The sequence below is a fragment of the Pelophylax lessonae genome (genome assembly GCF_965119305.1).
Source record: "Pelophylax lessonae genome assembly, chromosome: 6".
In the NCBI taxonomy this organism is placed as follows: domain Eukaryota; kingdom Metazoa; phylum Chordata; class Amphibia; order Anura; family Ranidae; genus Pelophylax; species Pelophylax lessonae.
Genome location: NC_138773.1, coordinates 175,211,454 through 175,238,502, shown reverse-complemented (window position 1 = coordinate 175,238,502; position 27,049 = coordinate 175,211,454). Strand labels below are relative to the sequence as shown.

At 46.1% G+C, this 27,049-nt stretch overlaps 1 protein-coding gene across 5 annotated transcripts in view; it reads left to right on the top strand.

Annotated features, from left to right (window-relative positions):
- Nucleotides 1–27,049, top strand: part of HECW2 (HECT, C2 and WW domain containing E3 ubiquitin protein ligase 2) — a 421,352-nt gene that overhangs the window by 236,954 nt on the left and 157,349 nt on the right. For all 5 annotated transcript variants that reach the window (XM_082262150.1, XM_082262151.1, XM_082262148.1 and 2 more), the window contains one exon: nucleotides 6,906–6,978. In XM_082262150.1, the coding sequence (XP_082118276.1) occupies nucleotides 6,906–6,978 (73 nt within the window). The remainder of the gene's footprint in view (nucleotides 1–6,905; nucleotides 6,979–27,049) is intronic.

The following is a 27,049-nucleotide window of genomic DNA, read 5'->3' as shown; positions in this document are numbered from 1 at the left end:
GTGTATACTTTGGCTGAAATGCTGGTCTGCAGATCAGACCCCTAAGAAGGCTTTGACTGATCTACCCTTTCAGGGTGATCGCCTGTTTGGGGCTACCCTTGATGACATTATCAAAGGTCTTACAGGGGGTAAGAGTACCTTTCTCCCACATGCTAACAAGGGTAAGGAACCTCTTTAGTAGAAAGGGTCCCTCCTTTTCAGCACATAAAACATTTTTTCGTCCCTCAGGAATGAGTGATAAAGGCTCAAAGTCCTTCAAGGCCTTCTCCGGTGGCTCCAAGCGACCCTGGTCTGGAAATCAGGAACCAGGTTTCTCCAGACCTGCGGATAAGGCCCCTTCAGCCTGGAGGTGCACCCTTGCCCATATCTGGGGTGGGGGGACGTCTTTGCCGGTTTCCGGACCTGTGGCTATCCCAGATACAAGACAAGTGAAGTGGGTGCACGAGATTATACATCCGGCTACAAGATCGAGTTTCGATGTGTCCCTCTGGTAAGGTTTTTCCCTTCCAATGTGCCACTGTCCCCGAATCACTTACAGGCTCTCTTTCGGGTGGTACAGGACCTGGTACAGCAAGGAGTAATCATTCCGGTTCCATTTTCTGAACGTTTTCAGGGCTTTTACTCAAACCTGTTTACGGTCCCCTGGAAGGAGGGCAAGGTGCGTCCAATTCTGGACCTGTAAGCACTGAATTTCTTCGTGCAAGTTCAAAAATTCAAGATGGAATCTATTCGCACGGTGGTGGCCTCCCTACACCAGGGGGATTTCCTGGCCTCCATAGACATTAAAGATGCTTACCTTCACATCCCAATATGTGCAAGACATCAATGGTTTCTGCGTTTTGCCGTGGGAGAGGATCACTATCAGTTTGTGGTGTTACCCTTTGATATCGTCTCTGCTCCTCGGGTCTTCACAAAGGTGTTGGGTCCAGTCCTGGCTTTGTTACGCCAGCGGGGGGTATCGGTTCTGGGTTACCTTGACCATCTTCTTCTCCGTGCGGTGTCTCCCACGGCACTGGTGACAAACTTAGAGATTACCATGAGAACTCTGGAGGAGTTTGGTTGGATTGTGAATCTCCAGAAGTCGTCCCTGGTTCCTTACATGAGGTTGAACTTTCTGGGCCTGATCAGCCAGGGTATTTCTTCCTCCGGACAAGCTTCAAAAACTCCAGTCTGCAATTCAGCTATTGCTGTCCAGCAAATTGTCGTCCCTTCTGACTTGTATGAGAGTTCTGGGACTGATGGTGTCGTCCTTCGAGGCAGTACCTTACGCTCAATTTCACAAGAGAATACTCCAGAAGGAAATTCTTCTCAAATGGAACAAAGATCCAAGTTCTCTGGACAATCAGATCCAGTTGAGCCCGGTGACCAGGGGGTCCCTGTTATGGTGGCTTCGGTCCCCGTTGCTCAAACAAGGAAAATCCTTCCTCCCCATATATTAGACAGTGATCACCACAGATGCCAGTCTGTCCGGGTGGGGAGGTGTTCTCAGCAAGCTTTCTGCTCAAGGGGTCTGGTCTCTGGAGGAATCCAGGTTATTGATCAATGTTCTGGAGCTGAGAGCGAACAGGCTTTGCCTTATTCACTGGACGGAGCACCTTTGGGGCTGTCCAGTGCGCATTCTATCGGACAGTGCCACGGCTGTGGCTTATGTCAATCACCAAGGGAGGACCAGGAGTGTCCTTGTGGCCTTAGAGGTGGTGAGCATCCTTCGTTGGGCGGCACGCTTTGTTCCGGCTCTTTCCATCGTTCACAATCCAGGAGTGGAAAATTGGCAGGTGGATTAACTCAGTCAGCAGACCTTGGCTCCAGGGGAATGATCCTCCATCCGGAGGTGTTCCAGCAACTGTGCCTTCATTAGGGCACTCCAGACATAGATCTGTTGGCATCTCGGAGCAACAGGAGAGTGCAGAGGTTTGTGACCCGCTCTCGGGACCCTCTGGCAGACGCGCTGGTGGCTCCATGGGGTCAGTATCGGCTGATGTATGCTTTTCCTCCGCTAAAGTTGCTGCCGAAACTTCTTAGCAGAATTGAGGCAGAAGAGATTCTGATCATCCTTGTGGCTCCGGAATGGCCTCGCCGGGCTTGGTACGCTGACCTGGTCAGGCTAGTCGCAGACATTCCTTGGAGACTTCCTCTCAGGGAGGATCTGCTATCTCAAGGACCAATCTTCCATCCTGCTTTACGGTCGCTGCCTTTGACCGCTTGGCTGTTGAAAGCCAGGTGCTCAAGGACAGGGGATTGTCTGCTTCTGTGATTCCCACTCTGCTTAAAGCGAGAAAAGCTACTTCTAGAAAGATCTATCATCGTACTTGGAAGTCGTATATTGTGTGTGAATCTCTTGGGGTTCCCCCTCGCTCTTACTCGGTGGCTCAGGTCTTGGCTTTCCTTCAATGGGGAGTTGATCAAAAATTGGCCTTGAGTACTAAGTTTTGGCCTTGGCAGTTTTTTTCCAAAGGCCGTTAGCCTCCCATTTCCTTGGTGTGTAGCTTTATCCAGGGGGTGTGACACTTGGTTCCTCCGGTGCGACCTCCGTTACCAGCTTGGTTTCTTAATTTGGTGCTGTCGGTTCTCCAGAAACCTCCCTTTGAAAATATTCGGGAGATTCCCCTGCTTGCCTTATCTCAGAAGGTGGGCTTCTTGGTGGCTATTACTTCTGTGTGCAGGGTGTCGGAACTGGCGGCGTTGTCCTCCTGTTCTCCCTATCTGGTGGTTTACAGGGATAAAGTGGTACTCCGTCCGGATCCCTCCTTACTTCCGAAAGGTGTTTTCAAGTTTCCGTTTATAAGAGGACATTGTGTTACCCTCCTTGTGTCCTAAGCCTAAACATCCTAAGGAATTTGCATTGCATACTTTGAATGTGATTCGGGCAATCAGGGTGTACTTGGCGACTACTGAGTCTTTTTGAAAGTCAGATTCGCTCTTTGTTGTCACGGATGGACCAAAGAAAGGGTTGCCTGCGTCTGCTGCGACTATTTCCAGATGGATCAGAGAGACGGTTGTGCAGGCTTATTTGATTAAGGGTCAAGTTCCTCCTTTTCCTGTTAAGGCGCATTCTACTCGGGCGCTTAGTGCTTCCTGGACTTTTCGCAATCAGGCATCTGTGGTTTAGTTTTGCAAGGCAGCTACCTGGTCGTCTGTTCATACTTTCTCAAAGTTTTATAAGGTGGATGTGCTGGCACCTGCAGATGCTTCCTTTGGCCGCAAAGTTTTGCAGGCCGCCGTTTAAGGGTGTTTTAGTCTTCCTTGAGGGTGTTTAATGTTTTTTCAGGTGGGTCTCATCTTGTTGTTCTGATGAGTCCTATGTTGCCTGGTTGGCCATGGTTCAGCCTTGGGGAATTATTTTATGCTGCTCCCACCCCTCATGTTTTATGGCACTGCTTTGGAACCTACTGCTATTGAGAATAGAAGACTGTGTCCATCAATGAACGATAGAGAAAATGTGATTTTTGTCTTACCGTAAAATCCTTTTCTCTGAAGTTCATTGATGGACGCAGTACCCGCCCCTCTATTATTGAGTTGGGTTGGTATTGTTTTCTCTGATACTACTTTGATACAAAACTGACATCCTATAGCAGGGAGAGAGGGTATACCCCCTGGAACTACCCATAGGCATAGCCAGAACTTTTTTCTGCCTAGTGTCCTACTCCTGAAGGGGGCAGCATAACCCTACTGCTATTGAGAACAGAAGACTGCGTCCGTCAATGAACTTCAGAGAAAATTATTTTACGGTAAAACAAAAATCCAATTTTTTTATTATCCTATATATAATGCTTTCAAATCAGTTTTTTTTTTCATTAAAACCTAAAGCCCAGCCTCAGCACAACAAAAAATACCCCCTGAAGTGCAATGCTTATTAAAATGGAAGAAGAGCCTAACTCTAAATATTTTTAAAAATGTTTCCTCCCTGATCCTCCTTTCTATCTTGCATACCCTGCATAAAAAAGATTTGTGTATTTACCAATTTAAATACAGTCCAGTTGCATGATCCAGCGGCTCCAGTTCCTCTGTGTAAAGGAGTGGCTGCTGTAGGAGAGAGCACCAACTACAGCTGGGCCTTGGGAGCCTATGGGTGACATCGTAGCTCACGGAATTCACAGCTGCTATCAATTGTTCCCTTACACAGGCTAAATCACGTGGAATGACTGTATTAAATTAGATAAGTACATTGATCTTTTTTTAAATAGGGTATGAAGGATAGGTAGAGGGGATTTGAATGTGTTTAAGAGTAGTTAGTCAGGCTTTTCTTATACTTTTAAAGGGGTTCTAAAGCCTCAAGGTTTTCACCTCAATGCATTCTATGCATTAAGGTGAAAAACCTTCTGTGCTGCAGCTCCCCCCCCCCCCCAGAGCCCCCCTTTTTCTTACCTGAGCTCGATCCGATCCAGCGATGTGCACAATCACAGCGGCTCAAGCCCCTGTCTCTCTCCTCATTGGACAGATTGATAGCAGCAGGAACCATTGGCTGCCGCTGATGTTAATTCATTTCTGTGACACAGAAGTGGGGGGCGGGGCCGAGTCACGATGTCTGTGTCAATAAATGCAGCAGGGGGTCTTGGGAGCGAACCCGCATGGGTGGCCCCAGGGAAAGTAGCTTGAAGAGGAGTGGCCTAGAGTGTCGGCGGGGGACGGCAGAAGAAGAGGATCGGGGCTGCTCCAAACCATTTAAAATTGTAGGTTTACAACCACTTTAAGTCTAGGGAGTTACAGAAGAGGCTGTGTTTTTTGCTTGACCGTCTACTCCCGTTTCCTCACGTACAGTAAAGGGCTATTGGTTGGAAAGGACTGTGGCCAGGAGCAGCTTACAGAGGATTCACAAGGATCAAGTGAACCTGCTGGCGCAGGGAGTAATACAGCCTCTTCTGCAACCCTCTAGACTTAATGTCTAACTGCATGTTTTAGTGAACTTTAGTTTGTTTGAACTAAACTATTTCCTTAACCAACACATGCCGCAGCTGTCTGGGCTGTATGTATTGTATGTGGTCCAATTCAATTTTATTAAGGGAGCAGGATGGGAGGTCCTCATTCAACAACCAGAACACAGAGCTGTATTCTGTATGTAGCTGAGACTACATACAGTTCATATAGCACTGTATTCTGGTAATGGGATTTCCCATCCTGCTCCCAGAACAAAATCGAGTTGGGCTGAGCATTGTTCAGCCATTCACGGGAAACGTCCTCTGATTGGCTGAGGTGGAAAGGCAGGTGAATGATTCCACAATCCCCATTTTCACTCCACCCACTTCTCCATTTTGGTTCAAACAAACTAACTCCTTAGCGCCAGCCACACGCAAGTATGTGGCCTCTCTGTGCCTGGTGCTTGGCGCAGAGGGGCCGCATATTTGCTTGAATTGTTGCCCAAAAAGCTGTGCCAGCGCCTAACTGAAATCTGTCCTAACCGAAAGTTTCCGGATCACATGACTGCCGTGACAGCCAATCGTGCTCTTAAGCCCTGCCCTGCCTCCCGGCATCATAAACCTCCCAAAGGTACTGGAGGCGCCGCCGTAAAAAGGTTAAGGTTCACTAATCAATAGATTTAGGCTTTACCTGGCATTTTACCTTTGCAGTGTGTAGAGGGGGGCCCTTGCAAGGGTATTTTTTTTTTTGTCTCCAGAGTTGGGTTTTAATTATCTTAACGTTTTTGCAGGATGAGGAGTAATAATGAAGGAATTGTACAAAGTTATGCGTAGAAATTGGTTTATGATTGCATTTAAACTGGGATTTGCATTTGTATGTCTTTGTGTGTTCATGCAAGGACAAATAAAATGTTTTTGCATGTCTTTTCATGTGTGATTCGATGATGGATTTTTAACAACTTATGATTTAGTAAAAGCAGCAAGATTCCACCCACGAACCAATTTATCTTTACAGTTAAACCCATTGAGGTGAAACATGTCAGAAGGGCAGTTCCTGGTTTTGGATGTAGCTGGTTTTTATCCAGTGACCTTATTGGTGTTCAACTTTTTATTCATCACAATTTATTATTTGATTACATTATAATTACCCTAAATAATTATCTATTTTTTTTTTAACGAATGAGGCTAAATGTGTAAAAAAAAGTGAACCTTTCCCCTTGCAACCTCCACTTTACGAGTAAGCTTAGTGTTTGAGTAAAATGCGTTGGAAGGTGGAAGGTTAATGTGGTTGGCCCGATCAACTTGTTAAAGTGGCTTTATGTCAGCAAGTTAGCAGCTTGTTTAGTGACAAGGGGCTGAAAGACTGCAAGTCCTAGCTCAAGGAAAAGGCGCTTGAGCAGACTGGCATCTCTGCCTTACTACTTAGTCCTGGGAGGTAGAAGATACTGTTTGACATCAAGGTAATGCTTTGGAAGAGACATAGCATTGTTGGATAGCAGTGAATCTAAGCAATGCAGCTTTTTAAATTCTGCTCAGTGGTAATAATCATTCACCATTAAATGTAGCAGGCTCTAGTAAATCCATCGTTCCACCCTTTTAGTCACAGGATGGAAAAGAATATACACTCATAAAGTTATGGTAGAAACCTGTTGCTCAGACACCTTATGGCAAAAAAACAAAACAAAAGACGGTATATTAAGAGCTGGATTAACATCAGGATTGAAATGAAATGCGCGGGTCAGAACTCAGCATTCTCATGTTGTACGATTTTGCAGCCCAGTCATTTAAACTGGGACAACGCGAACGCGGAAAAAGTAGTATATGCACTACTTTTAAAAATGCATCACACCAAACCGCATGCAATTTGGTGCCTGCGTTTGTGACCTGCATTTAGGTGATGTTAACAATATATTGGCACCTGCTTGCAGATAGCAAGGGCAGTGTGTTTAAGTGCATGAAGCGCACATGGAATGCGCCTTCCCTGCATTGCGTTCTGGTGTGAACTGGCCCTAACTTGTCTTTTTTTAACTTATGCATCCTTTTTTTTTCTAGATGGGAGCTGATGGCACTGAAGGTTTTTCTGCTAGTCAACAATGTAGAAAATTAGCCAGCTTTACTTTATCAGGTAATTACTTAATTTATTTTTAAACCCAAGCTGGTCAAGTGGCCAATCAATATTAAGGTTTAAACCTCTTTTATGACATTTATGTCAAACCTTGTCTTTTAGTTTTGTAAAAAAAAAAAAATGTGGGAGGGTTAGAACCCATGTCAGGATTTTACTGCTGTCTGTGCCGTCACTTGGAAGAATCACCCACAGACCTAGACTTCGTGACCATTGTCTCCATTACAGAAAGGGATGGGAAATCCAAAATATTTGAGTTACCACTGGAACCCATGGAACAGGGGGGGCAAAATCTTTCAATGTGGAAATCTGTTTGGTGACGTGTCTAATATTGGATATCCCCTTTGCTTTTGAGAGATATCCTCTTCCTGCTTTGTTTCTGGGACAGAGAGTGAAACGGAGTCTCCCCAGGACACAGACCAAAAAAAAAAAAACCTGATAGGGGGTCATGACCATTTCATATTCCCTTTTAGCTTTACTTTAGGCTGGCCATACATAATACAATTTTCTTATTCAATTTCTTCTAAATTTGTAGTGCAAGGGCCTGCCTGATTGCATACAAATTGAAAGTTTTTAGGTTTGACCTCATATTATGTGGTTTTGGTAAATCTAAAGGAAAATTGTACAACAAAATTTTATAATGTATGGTCAGCCTTAGACTGCATGTACTTAAAGATAATCAAAAAAGATAGACAAACCATAAAACCTATTTTATATACTGTATGTTATCTATCAAATGTGTTTTTAATATTCTATGTATTCTATACATATTCGTATTACAGCAAGAAAGTACTTAGATGCTCGAACTGTAGAACTGAAGCCTGTTAATAATTAAACTGAATAGATTCAAATGTGAGGTATTCCCAGAAAATGCAAGATGATATAAATTATATATTTGCTTGGCTGATCTTGATGCCAATGTGACATACACATGCCTTTGAAATGTACATCTTTTCTGCTGATGTAAATAAATTTGCATTTAAAGAATTTGTTTTTTTTCCCTTGTCATCCTAAACAAGATAATCCACTTCAATAAAGAAATAGTTCAAAGTATAGATAGAAACTTTATTATGCAAATACTGATAGCAGTGTACACAAGTTATAACAGTGGAAGCAATAGTAGAACCTTAACCATCAGTGTCGTTCTTAGAGAGCTAGGGGCCCCTGAACCCAAGGACATTAAGGCTAAGTTCACTTTTTTTTATTTATTTTTTTTAATTCCAGCTCCCCTGTGTACCAATATAGCATTAATGTACTTATTTTGGAAAAAATAAAACAGCTTTCCATTAATTCTACATCGGCTTACCTCACTCTCTCATAATAGCTGTTTATACACACCGCTCGATTACTTCTGCCTTACTTCCTGGTCAGACTTTAGGTCATGAAACGACACAGGAAGGAGTTGACCAGCTTAGGGTAGATGATGCAGGGTGTCCTGCTAATGAGGTCAGCTGGTTAACTCTTTGTGTCATGACCTAAAGTCTGACCAGGAAGTAAGGCAGAAGTAATCTTAGTGTGTATAAACAGCTATGAAGAGAGTGAGGTAAGCCTGTGTAGAATTAATGGAAAGCTGTTTTATTTGTGCAAAATAAGTATGTTAATGCTATATTAGTACAAAGGGGAGCTGGGTTTGCAGGCTCCGGGACTGTGATTGGCTGGAGTCGCGATGACGTCACTCCCACGCATTCGCACGGGAGCCACCGTGAATGGCACAGGGCTCAGAAGGAACGCCACTTGTGGCCGTTTCTTCAGAGAGCATGTGCCAGTGATGCCACTGGCTGAATGTAATGTAAATATCTCCTAAACAGTACACGTTTAGGAGATATTTTCACTACCTATAGGTAAGCCTTATTATACACTTACCTACAGGTAAATGTCTGCAGAGGAAGTTTACTTTCTCTTTAAGTGTACTTGCATCAGTCAATACTTAGAGATCTAGCACACCCCCTACATTCCTTAATTGAAGAGGGCATGTCAGAACTTTGCTTTAATGAGCTGAAAGTTGAGGTATACAGTATCTCACAAAAGTGAGTACACCCCTCACATATTTGTAAATATTTTATTATATCTTTTCAGGTGACAACACTGAAGAAATGACACTTTGTTACAATGTAAAGTAATGAGTGTACAGCTTGTATAACATTGTACATTTGCTGTCCCCTCAAAATAACTCCACACACAGCCATTAATGTCTAAACCACTGGCAACAAAAGTGAGTACACCCCTAAGTGAAAATGTCCAAATTGGGCCCAAAGTATCAATATTTTTTGTGGCCACCATTATTTTCCAGCACTGCCTAATCCCTCTTGGGCATGGAGTTCACCAGAGCCTCACAGGTTGTCACTGGGGTCCTCTTCCACTCCTCAATGATGACATCACGGAACTGGTGGATGTTTGAGACCTTGCGCTCCTCCACCTTCCGTTTGAGAATGCCCCACAGATGCTCAATAGGGTTTAGGTCTGGAGAGATGCTTGGCCAATCCATCACCTTTACCCTCCGCTTCTTTAGCAAGGCAGTGGTCATTTTGGAGGTGTGTTTGGGGTAATTTCATGTTGGAATACTGCCCTGCGGCCCAGTCTACGAAGGGAAGGGATTATGCTCTGCTTCAGTATATCACAGTAGGTGTTGGAATTCATGGTTCCCTCAATGAACTGTAGCTCCCCAGTGCCAGCAGCACTCATGCAGCCCCAGACTATGACACTCCCTCTAACATGCTTGACTCCAGGCAAGACACAATTGTCTTTGTACTCCTTATCTGGTAGCTGCCACACACACACCATCTGAACAAAATAAGTTTATCTTGGTCTCATCAGACCACAGGACATGGTTCCAGTAATCCATGTCCTTAGTCTGCTTGTCTTCAGCAAACTGTGTGCGGGCTTTCTTGTGCATCATCTTTAGAAGAGGCTTCCTTGTGGGATGACAGCCATGCAGACCAATAGGATGCAGTGTACGGCATATGATCTGAGCACCGACAGGCTGACCCCCCCTCCCCCCCAACCCTTCAACCTCTGCAGCAATGCTGGCAGCACTCATACGTCTATTTCCCAAAGACAGTGTCTGGATATGATGCTGAGCACATGTACTCAACTTCTTTCGACAATGGTAAAGGCCTGTTCTGAGTGGAACCTGTCCTGTTAAACCGCTGTATGGTCTTGGCCACTGTGCTGCAGCTCAGTTTCAGGGTCTTGGCAATCTTCTTTAAGCCTAGGCCATCTTTATGTAGAGCAACAATTTTTTTTTCAGATCCTCAGAGAGTGCTTTGCCATGAGGTTCCATATTGAACTTCCAGTGACCAGTATGAAAGAGTGGGAGCGAAAACACCAAATTTAACACACCTGCTCCCCATTCACCCCTGAGACCTTGTAACACTAACGAGTCACATGAAAATGTGAAAATGGCTAATTGGGCGCAATTTGAAAATTTTCACTTAGGGGTGTACTCACTTTTGTTGCTAGCGGTTTAAACATTATTGGCTGTGTGTTGAGTTATTTTAAGGGGACAGCAAATTTACACTGTTATATAAGCTATACACTTGGTGCTTTACATTGTAGCAAAGTGTCATTTCTTCAGTGTTGTCACATGAAAAGATATAATAAAATATTTACAAAAATGTGAGGGGTGTACTCACTTTTGTGAGATACTGTATATAGGTTGCTTCTGGGAGACACTTAACAGAAGCAAAAGAGACCTGCATGCACTTTTTGGTTCCCGCTTTTTGCTGGTTATGCTGACTTGATAAACTTTACTTTGGGAGAGGTGCTTGTTTAGGGCTTTGTTTAAATGTGCTCTAACTGTGTCTGTTGTGGCCAAATACAAAAAAACTACAATCCATACTATGCTTACAATATCAATTTGTCCTAATTCCAGGTAAATGTACACAAATTTGTATTAATTGCACATTACAGGATATAGGATCTTGGACAATGGATTATGCAGCTGCCTTAAGGTGATTGGACACTGGCAAACAAAGCTGTATGGACAGCCCTAGCATAATACTAGCACTCCCAGCAAGCCTTAGGCCCTGTTCACACCTGAACGATTTGAAACGCCAGTTGCTTTCTGGTTTCTGGCCTAGGCAAAAATTATGCCATACACCCCAGGAGTCTTTGTTATATCTTTAGACACTTATAATACTTTTAGTGTCTTGTGGATTGTGGATAATGTGTGCAGCTAAAGAAAATATGTGCCAAGGAAGTATGTGTCTTAAACTGGAACTTTAGTCAGAAAGTCCCACTAGATCACTTCAGGCTGGCACCTATTGCAGGTATAGCTATGTAAAACCTTAAAAATAGGTGTCTATACTGTTTAAAGTCCAGTAATACACTGTTGCACCCTGCTCTGCACATGGTAAGTTGCTCTCTATTTTTAGGCATTTTTAGTCACTGCTTGATTTTAAAATGATTGATGGATATTCAATACACCATATTTACATAATGTAAAGTCATACAAATGTCTACAATTTTCTAAATTAAACCATAACAAGGTATACATTACATACAAATAGTTCAATCAATCACTGAAAGGTCCAAACTAACTCTTAGAATTTCATGGTTTAGGCTTTCCCAAACTCAGATAATTGACGCCATTAGCCAAAGATGCCATTTCTCTATCGTTCATTGACAGACGCAGCTCCATATCTTCTTAGACCATTGGGTTATGCTCCTCCCATCAGGAATAGGACACTGGGCAGGAAAAAGCCTTACCACGCCTATGGGGCTGTCCCTGTAGGCATAACCCCACACACTCTGCTACAGCACTTAGTTTGTTTCTGCCTAGTTTAGGAGTAGGACCTAGTTCCCTGCTGAGACTTCCAAGGGAGTCCAAGGGATGGGGACGATCTCGCTGGGACGTGACGACCTGGAACACCCTGAGTCGCAGCGTACCCCCTGGCTGACAGCACCCCCACCCTGGGTGGCAGGTGGTCTGTTCGGAGTGGAGCCCAGTGGAGGAATCCCCGGCATTTACAGATCCCATGGATAGACGGATGGAGTCTCTGTCCCGTCATCTACACGTGTTGGCGGGTTCCATACTAAAACCAATTTTTGTGAATGTTCTGGTGTCACAGAAGGTCACTGAATGGGTGAAGTTACTTAAGGGTAACTTGGAATCTGAACAGCTCCCCCTGGCACTGATTGAACTCCTGGACCAGATGGCTCAAGCCCTTGTGTTCATGTGTGATGCATCCTTGGATGCGGCCCCCCTAGTGGCCAGGGTGTCTGCAGTGGGGATTGCCATTAGACGCATGATGTGGGTAAAAGCTGGTCGGCGGACCAGGCTTCCAAGAAGGCCTTGACTAATCTTCCCCTTACGGGAGAGAGGTTGTTTGGATCCTCTCTGGATGAACTGATCAAAGGTCTTACGGGTGGGAAGAGTACTCTTCTCTCTCCATCCTCTAAGGGCAAGGCACCACGTCATAGACAGGGGCCTTCCTTTATTGCTCATAGGTGGCTTTTTCGTACCACCGGGTCGCAAGCAAAAAGGAAAGCCGTTTAGGTCTTCTGGGGGTTCCAAAAAGTCATGGTCAGGTAAATCAAAGACCGCCCAGTCCAGTTCTGCAGACAAATCCTTGTCTGCACAAAGGGGCGCCCTCAACTGCTTCTGGGGTGGGGGGAACATCTTTGCTTCTTTCCAGAAACATGGACTTCCTTGATTCAGGACAAATGGGTTTACGAACTGATCCGATCAGGGTACAAGATCGAATTCCGGTCTTCGACTGTCGCACAGGTTTTTCTCGTCCAATCTTCTGCATGCACAAAGGGTGATTGTGCCAGTTCCCTCTCAGGAAAGGTTTCAAGGGTTTTATTCAAATCTTTTTACTGTGCCCAGAAAGTTTGTTCCAGCCCTCTCTGCTGTACACATCCCAGGTGTGGAGAACTGGCAAGCGGATTCATTTGAGTTGTCAGGTGTAAATACCCGGAGGTTTTTCATCTCCTGTGTGTCCGGTGAGGGACTCCGGAGGTCAGTCTGTTTGCTTCTTGTCTCAACAGGTTCAGAGGTTCATAGCCAGGTCTCAGGATCCTCTGGCCGATGCCACAGACGCACTGGTGGATCCTTGGGGTTGGTATTGGCTGATTTATGCCTTTCCTCTGCTGAAACTGCTGCCGACGCTTCTACGCAGGATGGAGGTGGAAGGGATTCCGGTCGTTCTGGTGGCCTCGCTGGTCTTGGTACGCAGACCTGGTAAGGTTGGTCGCGGATGCTCCTTGGAGACTTCCTCTCAGGGTCCGATCTTCCATCCTGCTTTACAGTCGCTGGCTTTAACGGCATGGCTGTTGAAAGCCAGGTGTTGAGAGATAGGGGTCTTTCTGACTCTGTGATTCCTCCACTATTGAAGGCCAGGAAGTTGACTTCCAGGAAGATCTTTCATCATACGTGGAAATCGTACATTTCATGGTGTGAATCATTGAAGGTGGACCCTCGGTTGTTGTTGTTGGCTAGGGTTTTGGCCTTTCTGCAAAAAGGGGTTAAACAGTGGTTGGCTTTGGGCACTATCAAGGACCAGGTGTCGGCTTTGGCTATATATTTCCAACGTCCGTTAGCTACGCATGCCTTGATTTGCACCTTCATTCAGAGAGTGCGCCATATGGCTCCCCCGAGATGATCTACCTCCGTGGGATCTGAATTTGGTATTATCTGTTCTTCAAAAGCCTAGTTTTGGGAGATTTCTCTTCTTCCATTGTCTCAGAAGGTTGCCTTTTTGGTGGCTATCACTTCTGAGTGTCTGAATTGGTGGCGTTGTCCTGCCGCTCACCTTATTTGGTGGTCCACAAAGATAAGGTGGTACTCCGACCTAATCAGTCTTTTCTTCCTAAGGTGGTTTCTGATTTTCATTTAAATGAAGACATTGTGCTGCCTTCACTTTGTCCCAAGCCCAAGCATCCCAAGGAAATTAGTGAAAAAACTATCAGCGCAAGACTAAGTGAAATTCAAATGTGTATAAAATGTGCTAGAATAAATCAATATATAAATCCGGCTGCATACACAAATTGTGTCCACACCTCACAACAAAAACATAAAAATCAAAAAACGTGCTGCGCCAGAAGTGCACAAAAATAATTAGTGATTACATGAATCAACAAGTGTTATCAACAAAATATCGTGTCCATCATATGTGCTCTGATGAAACATAAATGTTCATATAAAGTGCTCCAAAGTAATGATTAGTATATCCAGGTGATGACAGGACAGCCTCAATCCCTTGTGAATCAAGCAGGAACCACCAGTGTGTGAACTCCCTCCACCAGTAAGATTGGCCTCTCACCTCGATACCAGACCCAAACGGGCCAGCATGAGCATATCAGGGGATAAACAGACTATCACAGGTAACCTCTCCAGCCTTCACCTCCGGGGGTCGCCAGGACATAAAATAAAGATAAAGCAAAGATCTAGTGCTCTCTGAATGTAAATAATTAGCTTTTATTGAGCATAAAGGGGTAACTCACATTTGTTGGGCACTCAGCCGTGCCTGCTATTATGGCATTCAGTGTTGGAGAGTAGCACCCGAGCGATCGGCGTCAGGCACGCAGGCTCTGCCTCCCTATACTTGTTACGCCTGGAGCGTGGGCTCCGTTTGGCTTCTTCGGTAGGTGTCACCCCTACCGAAGAAGCCAAACGGAGCCCACGCTCCAGGCGTAACGCGTATAGGGAGGCGGAGCCTGCGTGCCTGACGCCGATCGCTCGGGTGCTACTCTCCAACACTGAATGCCATAATCGCAGGCACGGCTGAGTGCCCAACAAATGTGAGTTACCCCTTTATGCTCAATAAAAGCTCATTATTTACATTCAGAGAGCACTAGATCTTTGCTTTATCTTTATTTTATGTCCTGGCGACCCCCGGAGGTGAAGGCTGGAGAGGTTACCTGTGATAGTCTGTTTATCCCCTGATATGCTCATGCTGGCCCGTTTGGGTCTGGTATCAAGGTGAGAGGCCAATCTTACTGGTGGAGGGAGTTCACACACTGGTGGTTCCTGCTTGATTCACAAGGGATTGAGGCTGTCCTGTCATCACCTGGATATACTAATCATTACTTTGGAGCACTTTATATGAACATTTATGTTTCATCAGAGCACATATGATGGACACGATATTTTGTTGATAACACTTGTTGATTCATGTAATCACTAATTATTTTTGTGCACTTCTGGCGCAGCACGTTTTTTGATTTTTATCCCAAGGAAATTGCCTTGCATTCTTTGGATGTGGTCCGGGTGATTAGGGTTTATCTGGCAGCCACTGAGTCTTTCCCAAATTAGATGCTCTTTTTGTCCTTACCGAGGGACCTCGTAAAGGATTGGCTGCGTCTGCTGCAACCATATCCAGATGGATCAAGCAGGCGGTTGTTCAGGCTTATTCACTGAAGGGTCAAGTTCCTCCTTTCCCTGTGAAGGCGCATTCTACTAGGGTGTTGAATGCCTCTTGGACTTTTCGCCATCAGGCGTCAGTGATGCAAGGTTGCAAGGCGGCAACTTGGTCGTCTGTGCATACATTCACAAAAGTCTACAAAGTAGAAGTGTTGGCATCTTTGGATGCCTCTTTTGGCTGCAAGGTTTTGCAGGCTGCTGTATAAAAGGGAACTTATTTGTTTGTTCTCTTCGAGGGTGTATGTTTTTCTAGGTGGGCTCCATGTTACCTGGTTGGCTAATTTTAGCCTTTGGGAAATTACGTTCTTCTTTGTGTTGTTTTTCCCACCCCTCATGCATATACTGCTTTGGGACGTCCCAATGGTCTAAGAAGATATGGAGCTGCGTCTGTCAATGAACGATAGAGAAAACTGGATTTTTATACTTACCGTAAAATCCTTTTCTCTTAAGTTCATTTACAGTCCACCCACCCCTCTACTTGTGAGTGAAATAGGGGTGAAATAGGGTTTTTTGTCTTCTAAACTATGCTTGCAACGAAACTAAGTGCTGTAGCATAGTGTGTGGGGTTATGCCTACATAGGCCTGGTAAGGCTTTTTCCTGCCTAGTGTCCTATTCCTGATGGGAGGAACATAACCCAATGGTCTAGGAAGATATGGAGCTGCGTCTGGATAAGGATTTTACGGTAAGTACAAAAATCCAGTTTTTGCACACATTCCTAAGGGTATAACCATTAAAGCTGGGTACAACCAGCCTGTCTGATTTTTGGCATTCGATTACTGCTGACGCCAAGAAGAAGCCCCCCCCAGAAAAACACAAAAGCGCTGCAGGAGGCATTCTCCCATCAACACTGAATGTGTTTATGGGATCTAATCAAATAATTTTCTTTCCTTTCACCAGTAGTGGAAATGGATTCATCTATGGGCTGCCCTAAAGTGGTTTGTAAAGGCAGTTTTTTTTTTTTACCTTACTGTATTCTGTGCAGTAAGGTAAAAAAAACTTCTGCATGCAGCTTCCCCTGCATTCCACCTGAGCCTGATCTCAATCCAGCAATGTTCACGCTGCTGTCAGTCAGAACCAGTGAGGTGGTGGCGGGGCCGAGCTCTGCGTGTCTTATGGATACACAGAGCAGGGCTCAGAAGCAAGCACACACATGTGCCCTCACAGTAAGCAGCTCTCTACGGGAGCACTCTGAGAAGAGGAGGAGCCTGGATTGCTGGCGGTGAACCCCAGAAAAGGAGGATTTAGGCTGCTCTGTGCACAACCAGAAAAGGAGGATTGGAGCTGATCTGTGCAAAACCATTGTACAGAGCAAGCAAGTATGCCATGTTTATTATTTTAGTAAAAAAAAATCTAACCTTCAATATCACTTTAAAGGAAGGCCCAGGCCATATAATATATTTTAGGATTCTCAAATTGGAGTATAAATTTGAATAATAATTTTACATTCCCCTCTAAAATATGAATTTAATCATATTTTAATTCATCCACTCATCATCTAAATCCCACTCATACAGGCTTTAAAGTAATTGTCCTGAATTTTTCATTATCCGATAAATATAATTATTGGATGCAATACATCCCTGTTCCCAGGGGAGATAGGGTGGGGTGGGGGATGTGATGGAGTGTGGGGAATATGGGGTCATCTCACTCACCATTCCCAAGCTGCAGTGCACTTATCCTCGGTCACCTGGGCTCCCTCCAGCAGCAGCACGGATGGCTGATCAGCAGCATATCTCAGACTCCGAGGGCGACCTGTGTATGACAGGGGGGAGGAGGGGGGCTGGCCTTGCAGAGACAAGCCTGTTGTGTCCTCCGGCTCTCCTAGGGCTTCAACTGTATGGATGCATCATTTGCGTGGCAGCCGACTCGGGGGTGGGGGCGGGACTCTGGCTGACGTTGCTGAGCGCGCTGAATTGGAGAAGCCAGCTGAGCACAGGGGCGGGAAATTTCAAATTGCCACCTGGATCTCCTGCTTGCACACCGATTCTGCGAACTTGTGAAATGTTAGTAACAGGTTCCACAGAACCGTTGCGAACCGGCTGAATCCCACCACTGTCCACGAGGTCATTCAGTCCGGCTGCAAGATTGAGTTTCATTCTTACCCTCCCTTAAGGTTCTTCCTTCCAACGTGCGACTGTCCCCGGTCTGCTTACAGGCTCTTTTTGGGGCTTTGCAAGACCTTTATTTTACGGGTGACTGTCCCGGTTCCGACTTCGGAACGTTTTCAGGGGTTTTACTTAAACCTGTTTAAAGGCCCCAGGAATGAAGGCAAGGTGCCTCCAATTCTGGACCTCAAGGCGCTGAACTGCTTTGTGCGGGTGCAGAAGTTCACAATGAGTCCGTTCACATGGTGGTAGCTTCCCTGCATCAGGGATTTTCTTGCCTCCATCAACATCAGACGCTTACCTTCATATTCCAATATGTGTCGGTTTCCAGCGCTTCCTGCGCTTTGCCATTGGTGAGGAGCATTATTCGTTTGTGGCATTACCCTTTGGTCTCGCCTCTGCTCCTTGGGTCTTCACGAAAGTGTTGGCCCGGGTGCCAGCATTGTTCTGCCAATGGGGGATCATGGTACTGGGAACCTTAAAATCACCAGACAAGCTTGAGGGAGTTTGGCTGAATTCTGAATTTTCAGAAGTCTGCTCTGGTTCCGTCCACAAAGCGGGACTATCTTGGTCTGATTCTGGACTTGGCCTTAGCCAAAGTGATCCTTCCTCTGGACAAACTCCAGAAACTACAGGCTGCAATTTGTCTCCTGCTGTCCAGCAGATGGTTATCCCTCTGGACTTGCATGCGGATGGTGGGCCTGATGGGGTCTACCTTTGAGGCGGTTCCGTTTGCCCAGTTCCATATGAGGTCCCTGCAAGGGAGATTCTAGCCAAATGAAACAAGAATACGCAGTCTCTGGACAATCAGACCCGGCTGTGCTGGGGAACAAAAGAGTCCCTGATATGGTGGCTTCATTCTTCGGCGCTTCCTCCCCTTGTATTGCACAGTGGTCACCACGGATGCCAGCCCGTCCGGTTGGGGAGGCGTCCTCGGCAAATATTCTGCTCAGGGGATCTGGACACTGGAAGAGTCCAGACTACTGATCAATGTCTTGGAACTCCGAGCCATCAGACTGTGCCTGGAACATTGGATGGATCTACTTCAGGGATGTCCAGTGCGTATTCAATTGGACAATGATGACCGTGGCTTATGTCAGTCAACATGGGGGCACAAGAAGTGTCCTGGCAGCTCTGGAAGTAGCTGGCATTCTAAGATGGGCAGAATGGTTCGTTTCAGCCCTCTCCGCCGTACACATTCTCAGGGCGGAAAACTGGCAGGCGGATTACCTCAGTCGGCAGGCATTGGACCAAGGGGAGTGGTCCCTTCATCCAGAGGTGTTTCATCAGTGGCCCCGTGGGGTCAGTATCGCCTGATATACGCCTTCCCTCCTCTCAAGCTTCTGCCAAGGCTTCTACACAGGATCGAGGCAGAAGGTATTCTGGTCATCTTAGTGACCCAGTGACCCCGGACTGGCCTCGCCGGGCTTTGTATGCCGATCTGGTGTGGCTGGTTGCCGATGTTCCTTGGAAGCTTATCTCAGGGAGGATATGCTGTCCCAAGGACCAATCTTCCATCCTGCTTTACAGTCGCTGGCCTTGACGCCAGGTGCTGATGGATAGCGGTTTGTCTGAGTCTGTGTTTCCAACGCTTTTAAAAGCTAGGAAACCTACTTCTAGGAAGATCTACCATCGTCGAAGACATACATTGCGTGGTGTGAGTCTCTTGGGGTTCACACTCGCTCTTGTTCGGTGGCTCGGATCTTAACCTTCCTTCAATGGGGGGTTGAGCAGAAACTGGCCTTGAGTACTATCAAGGATCAGGTGTTTGCTTTAGCAGTCTTATTTCAACGGCCCTTGGCCACATCTCCCTGGTGCACACTTTTCTTTAGGGTGGTCTCTGTTGCCGCCTTGGGACCTCGATTTGGTGCTCTCAGTCCTCCAGAAGCCTCTCTTTGAGAACCTTTGGGAGATTCCCCTGCTTACGCTGTCCCAGAAGGTGGCCCTTTTGGTGGCCTTCACCTAGGCGCACAGGGTGCTGGAATTGGCTGCGTTATCCTGTCATTTACCTTACTTGGTGGTTCACCGAGATAAGGTGGTTCTTCGCCCCTATCAGTCGTTCCTTCCTCAGGTTGTCTCTGATTTTCATTTGAATGAAGACATTGTGTTGCCTTCCCTGTGAACCAGGCCAACACATCCGAAGAAAATTGCTTTGCATGCCCTGGATGTGGACCAGGCAATTAGGGTGTGCCTGGCAGCTACAGGGTCTTTTAGGAAGTCACTCACTATTTGTGCTCACGGATGGGCCTCGGAAAGGGTTGTCCGTTTCCTCTGCGACCATTTCCAGATGGATCAGACAGACGGTGGTTCAGGTCTATTCCATCCAAGGTTAGGTTCCTCCTTTCCCTGTCAAGGCGCATTCTACTCAGGTGCTCAGTGTCTCCTGGGCTTTCCGTCATCAAGCGTCAGTGATGCAGGTTTGCAAGGCAACCACCTGGTCGTCGGTGAAAACTTTCACAAAGTTATATAAAGTGGATATGTTGACGGACACAGCACCCACCCCTCTGTGGATTTGTAATTCTTCTGACACTGCTTGTAACAAAACCTATAGCAGAGAGAGGGAGTATACCCCCTGGGACTGCCCATAGGCATAACCAGACTTTTTTATGCCTAGTGTCCTACTCCTATAGGGGGCAGTATAACCCAATGGTTAAGAAGATCAGGAGCTGTGTCCGTCAATGAACATCAGAGAAATAGATTTTTACAGTAAGTCAAAATCCCATTTTTTTTTTCCCTGCAAAAATGTGTTCATTCATTTATTTATTTATTTTTTGAAAGATGAACTCTTTTTTAAATATTATCTCAGCTCTTTGGATCCCTTCTGATAAAGCTATTAATAAACCTTTATCTTTTTGAATAATATTTGCCCAATCTTTCCAAGGGAATTAATCTATTTGAGATGTATTATATTGTATGGGAATAGCACTCATATTTTTCATCATGTTTGTTAAGTATTAATGGGATGAGAATTAATCCATTTCAATGATGTCTCCTATGCAATACAAGCCTCGCCTTTGGTTCTCAATTTGTGCACAGGAGGAGAAGAAAGTTTTATCCCTTTCTATACTTAATATGAGGAAGGCTCAGGCCTTGTATAATCTTTTAAGGGACTAAAATCAAATTATAAATAAAATTTTACTTAATGGGCATTTCTTTTTCTTTCATCTGGCGGCCTGTCTGGCACCAATTCCTGTTGACGGACTATTTAAAGATTGCTCATGCCCCTGTTTTGTGTTGTCTTATCTTCAGCTGTTTCCTGTGTCTTGCGTTTATCTTGTATGATTCCCTTGTTGCTGATCTGGGTTGCTCCTGACCTAATCTTGGATTCTGCTCCTGACTTCGCCTCTGCTTATGATTTGGTACCTTGCTGCCCACCTGTTGATTACCCTGGCTATTCCTGTGACCACGCTTCTGTCTCTGATCCTGGATTCTTGTCCTGCTCAAGTGCCTGCTGGGCTATCTACTGTACAAGCTCTGTGCACCACTGAGTGTTCCAGCCTGAAGTCTGCTATTAGCTCTGAAAAGCCACATGTCCTGAACTTGCAGTACAAACTGAGTACCACTTTAACCTGGGCTAGACTACAGAACACAGCTACTGTTCAGAGAGAACCTGGCCACAAAGATGGGAATATCAACTACAGGGATATGAGCCAGTCTGCTCGACATTTTATAATAAGACGTTGAAGCTGGTTTATAATTTTACCAGCTACTCCATCTGGTGAGTCAGTTTGCTGTGATCGGTGGATGGATCGCACTGGGTGTTAGCACAGAATTGTTTGTTGAAGATTTTGCACATTGCTATATGCCCTTTTTTTACTTTTTTTCTCTGGGACTTTATGAGATATGAGACAATTTTCGAGGGGATTGATCTTTGGATCACATTATAATATTTGATTTTGTATTCACAGTGTTTGTTATGCACTATATGAATTTGTAGTTCTAAGATTGTATTTTTTACATGTATGGTGTATTTTGCATGTGGCACTGATTCATCAGGTTTATGTGAAAGTGATTGTTTACAATAATTGCACTAGCGCTTTTGGATTGAGCACATAATTTTTTGATAAAATAGGGGATAATTTACTTAATTATCCCCTTTCATTACCTAGGGGAGTTTAGATCTGCGCTGACTTATTTTCTATTATTTTTTTTGAAGGCATCATTCTTATGGCACACGCATTCCACAGCTGCTAATAGACGCTCTTTGGCAAATTCTCCATCTGAAAAAGATTTATTTTTTTTCTCAATTTCTGCAATCACAAAACTTGTTTTTACTACGCTGTCCACATCATCTGACACTCTCTTAAATACAGACTGCTGTGATTTCAATTACTTTTTCAGTAAGTTTATCTGTTCACAATTGACCCTGAAGAGATTCAAAATTCTTGTCATGCTTTGTTTCATAATGTCGTCTAAAAATATATTCCTTCACAATCGTAACTGTTTCCTTGCATATTAGACAGAGAGGTTTAAAATAATTTTCCACAAAGAAGTATAGTTCTGTAAACTTTTCACTGAAATTCCGAGACACTTCACCATGACTCCGTTTCTTTTCTGTTTTAGATACATTCGCTATCATTGAGTTTAATGGCAGAACTTGAAAACAGGGCAGGGGTACGCAAGAGGTTGTACTACCTGAACAGCATAAAAGAGATCAAATATGACTGGTGTTCAGTGCCCTTTATTTATTTTTATTTTTTTAAGAAATTCACTAGCAAGGCCTGACCCTAAGTCCCCGTTCACACTAAGGCGACCTGTGAGGCGACCTGGTCGCCTCACAGGTCGCCATAGGTCGCCTTCCATAGGGAAGCTGCGGACCCGTTCTAATAGGAGCGACACAAGTCGCTCCGACTTAGAAAAAGGGTCCGGAGCTTCTTTGGGGCGACCCGGAGGCGACCGCCATAGACTTCAATGTTATGAAGTCCGTGGCGGCCGCTCCGAGGTCGCGGCGCGCTGCTTGCACCGCGACCTCGGAGGTCGCCCTCCCAAGTCGGATCGCGGCAATGTGAACGGGGCCTCATACATAGTAAGGAAAACTGGCAAAGATATAATAAAACAAATTTCACTGTAAAAATATAAATATAGCCTAGAGCAATGGACAGTGCCAGTAGGGCAGTGGATAGTGTCAGTAGAGCAGCAGATGGTATCAGTAATTTTTTTACATTTATTATTTATTTTTAAAATTTTCTTTATTATTTTTTCCACAATGCTTTTGGGGGACATAGACAGTGGGCGGTGTCAGTAGAACAGTGGACAGTGCCAGTAGTTTCTTACTTTTAATATTGTATTTATTTTTTTTACAATGGTTTTGGGGGAGGGGGACACTGGACGGTGCTATTAGGCCCAGTTGCTGGTGTCAGTAGTTTTTTATTTTTATTAATGTATTATTTTTTACAAGTTTATTTTCTATTATTATTACATTTTTACTTTGTTTTTGTTGTCTTCTCTTCGCTGCATTAAGCTTTCTGAAGTCCTTACAAAATCTCCAAGTACCACCTGGTTTTGGAACTAACACGATGGGGCTAGACCAGTCACTATTGGATTCCTCAATGACATCTAGCTCCAGCATCCTTTTGACTTTCAAAATGCAGTTTATTGAAAAGAAAAACATATACAGTCAATTACTGCAACACCGGATAATGGAACAGAACAAGGTAACACTGTGTAGCAGAGAATAAAGACATTGGTGAGATTCAGCAACAAGTTAAGCAATTCCCAAGGGAAACATAGTACAATACCAGACCCAGGGACACTGCCCAAGGGAGTAAGAGAAAAAAAAAAAAGGGGGCTGGTGATCATAAGTGGTATCTAGCAAAAGAAAAATTCAGCAGCATACTCTTGTGGGGAAGTAGCATTTACGACTGGCCAGTGCATGTACGGGAGTCCTCCAACCATCGGCCCCAAACCCGCTCGAATTTCTTGGGGCAGCCCCTGTGTAGATATATCAACCGTTTATATGGAAGGGTAGAGTTAACGTCCGCCATCCAAAGACGGAGAGTAGGGGGCTGTGCACGCATCCACAGTTTGGCTATGAGCTTACGGGCATGGAAGAGCGTTTCATGGAGGAAGGTGGTCAGGAACTTGTTAGCCACGTCATCTGGAAAAAGGCCCAAGACACACTGCTTAATATCTAGTTGAAGTGGGGAACCCATATGATCATGTAGAAAGATGATGACCTGTAGCCAAAAAGTTTGCACCACAGGGCATGATCATAGTAGATGCGTGAATGTGCCTGAATGTATGCGACAGCGGGGGCAGTCAGTATCCCCTCCCACCTGATATTTCGCCAGGCGAAGAGGGGTAAGATAAGACCTGTGGAGGATATACAGTTGGGTTGTACGGTCTGACAGTTTGGGGGAGGAAAGTTTGGGACTCTCCAGTATTGCATCCCAGTCTGAGTCGTCCAGTTGGGGGACATCAGAGCTCCATTTACGTTGTAGGTTCTCCACCACCTGCTCAACGGCTCGAGAGCGCAGCTCCAAATACATTGCCGAGATTCATTTAGACAAATCATCACCCATAAGGATAATAAGAGACGGGCCTCAGGCAGATCCGGGAAGCCAGCGGGAAATTGGGCCAGGAGGGCATGACGGAGCTGGTGGTATCCGAAATAGAAATGGGCCGGGAGATCAAAGCTGGCAGCCAAGGATTGAAAGGAGCGAACCTCCGTGTCTCGCATCACCTGGTGCAGAAAGAGCACCCCCCTCGACGCCCACATCTCAGCAGCGGGAAGGGAGCTCAACTCAGGAAGACCGGAGTTATACCATAAGGGAGTATAAGCGTGGAACTGTGCCAGGCCCAAATGTTTGCCCGACAGCTCCCAGATGCATCTATGCAGGGTTACCGGTGGAGTAGAGGCAATCGCTGCCATGGACGAGCCCCCGCTCCGCAGCACCACCTGCAGTGGGGAATGAGAGGCCTGAGATGGGTCAGTACACACCAACGCACGGTAACGTTCGGCCTCTGAGCCATGAAAATAGTGAAAATGTGAAAGTTGCGCCGCCAGGTAGTAGGTGTGGAAATCAGGTACTGCCATACCCCCTCGCGTGGTTGGGTTTTTAAGCATCTGCCAGGCCAGCTTGTGTCGGCTACGGCCCCAAATAAAAGAGTTAAGAATAGCATCAATCACCTTGAACAGTTTCAAAGGGATGAGTATGGGGGAATGCCAGAAAACATTTGGGGAGTATGACCATTTTGATTAGGTTCACCCTACCCATAACACCCAAGGGGAGTTTAGACCATGTCTGCACACGTTGTTTTAGCAGTGGAATAAGAGGTTCCACATTGTCAGCAATGTAGTCCGCCGTTGTTCTAGTAACCGTAATCCCAAGGTAGCGGATTCTGGAAACCCTAGCCAACGGCAAGCCGGCAGAAGCAGCAGAGGGAGGGGAAGGGTCCAGGGGCAATATCTGAGACTTGTCCCAGTTAATCTGAAGCCCCAAGTGGCGACCAAATTCGGTGATGGATTGGAGAGCCACTTGGAGGGACGGGCCGGTATCCGCTAAGTAGAGCAACATATCGTCCACGTACAGTCCCACCTTTTCCGTCAGGGAACCCGCTCGCAAACCAAGTATGCTCAGGTGCGCCCGAAGGGCAATGGCTAATGGTTCCACCGCCAAGGCATAGAGCAACGGAGAGAGCGGGCAACCCTGACGTGTTCCGCGGCTCAGGGGAAAAGGATCCGACAACCATCCATTAACTGCGATTCTGGCAACCGGGCGGTAATACAGTAAGCGTACCCATTGGATAAAGGAAGGGCCGAATCCGAAGCTCTGCAGGCATTCCCACAGGTAACTCCATTCAACGGAGTCAAAGGCCTTGGCGGCGTCCAATGAGACCACCGCCCTGGCCCCCATTTGCTCGTGTTGGGCCTGAATATTAAGATAAAGCCATCTGGTATTCATGGCCGTATTCTTGCTGGGCATGAACCCCGTCTGGTCGGAGTGTATGAGTGAAAGAATAGAGTGCGCAAGGCGGCGGGCGAGCACCTTAGCTAGAATTTTAATGTCTGCTTGTAAAAGGGATATTGGACGGTACGATTCTGGAAGGCGGGGATCCTTCCCAGGTTTGGGGAGGACTATGATCGTAGCCTCACGCATGGAACCGGGCAGAGTCTCCACTTTGAAGGCATGTGTGTAAGTCGCTAACAAGGCTGGCGCCAATATTTCAGCATAAGAGGCATAGAAATCCAAGGGAAGGCCATCCGAACCCGGCGCTTTTGCCAAAGCCAAAGAGGCAATTGCATCCGCAATCTCGTTCACAGTCAGAGGGGCCTCCAAGGCGGCCCGCTGAGACGCGGACAACTGTGGGAACTCAACAGCTCGAAGTAACTCTCAGGTTTCAGGGCCAGTCACAGTGGTTTGGGAGGCATAGAGAGCTTCGTAGTATGAGCGGAACAGCTGCGCTACACCCACCGGATCGATAACCTCCGCGCCGCCCACCCCTACTAGAGACATCACCACCGGAGGCGTAAATTCCTGATGCGCCAAGTAGGCCAGGAGTTTGCCCGCCCTTTCCCCCTGCTCAAAGATCCGCTGTTTGCAAAAGAAGAGCTTGCGCTTGGCCATTTCATATTGAAGTTGATCGACTACTCTAGTTTGGGATTTGAGTTCGGACACACGAGTCGGGGACGGGTTACGCGGCACATTCCTCAGTAAGCTCAGTAAGGCGTGTAAGGGCCTGCTGAAGGACAGTTTTAGAGGAGGCTTTAAGACAATTAATGCGACTGCTTAAGGTAGAGCGGGCATGTAATTTAAAAGACTCCCAAACATGCGCCGCCGAAGCCGACCCCTCATTGGCGTGCAAGAAGTAAGCCCATTCCTGAGCTACATCAGGTTGGTCCGCCAGTGCCCGAAGCCAGAAGGGGTGAAGTCGCCACGGACGCGGCACGGTAGGAGAGGCCAGATCCAGGGAAACCCAGTAGGGAGTGTGATCGGACAGAGAGCGCGGATGAAACCCAGCAGACCCCAGCAATGGGAGAAACTGCGCCGAAAGCACAATAAAATCAATGCGAGAGAACGACGAGTGAGTGGTGGAGAAACACGAATAGGCCCTAGTATCAGGATGGAGATGACGCCACGTATCAATTAGTGCAAAGTCCCTGAACAATCTGTATAGTCGAGTAGTGTCTGGGGCAGTAGGATTCTAGGATTCGGAGGCTGGGATGTACGGTCAAGGGCCAGGTGCAAGACCATATTAAAGTCCCCCATCCACACAGCGGGGACGGTAGGGTGCTGAGCCATAAAGGCTACCCCCGCAACCACCACCTCAGCGCTGTATGGGGGGGGGGACATAGCAGGCCAGTAGGAGATATGGTTTGGAGTAGATGAGGACATGCAAAAAAACAAACCTGCCCTGCGGATCAGTATGTGCCGCCAGAAGGGAAAAGTGAATTGTTTTAGCCACTAGTATAGAGACCCCCCTGGAATGGGACGTGTAAACAGCATGATAGGCCCAGCCCACCCAAGGCCGGCGCAGGGCCAAGGGGAGGTGACCCGTGGCGTGGGTTTCTGTCAAAACCGCCACATCCGCCCGGTACGATTTAAGACATTGGAAGATCGCGGATCTCTTAATCTTGTCCCTTAAGCCGCGAACGTTCCATGT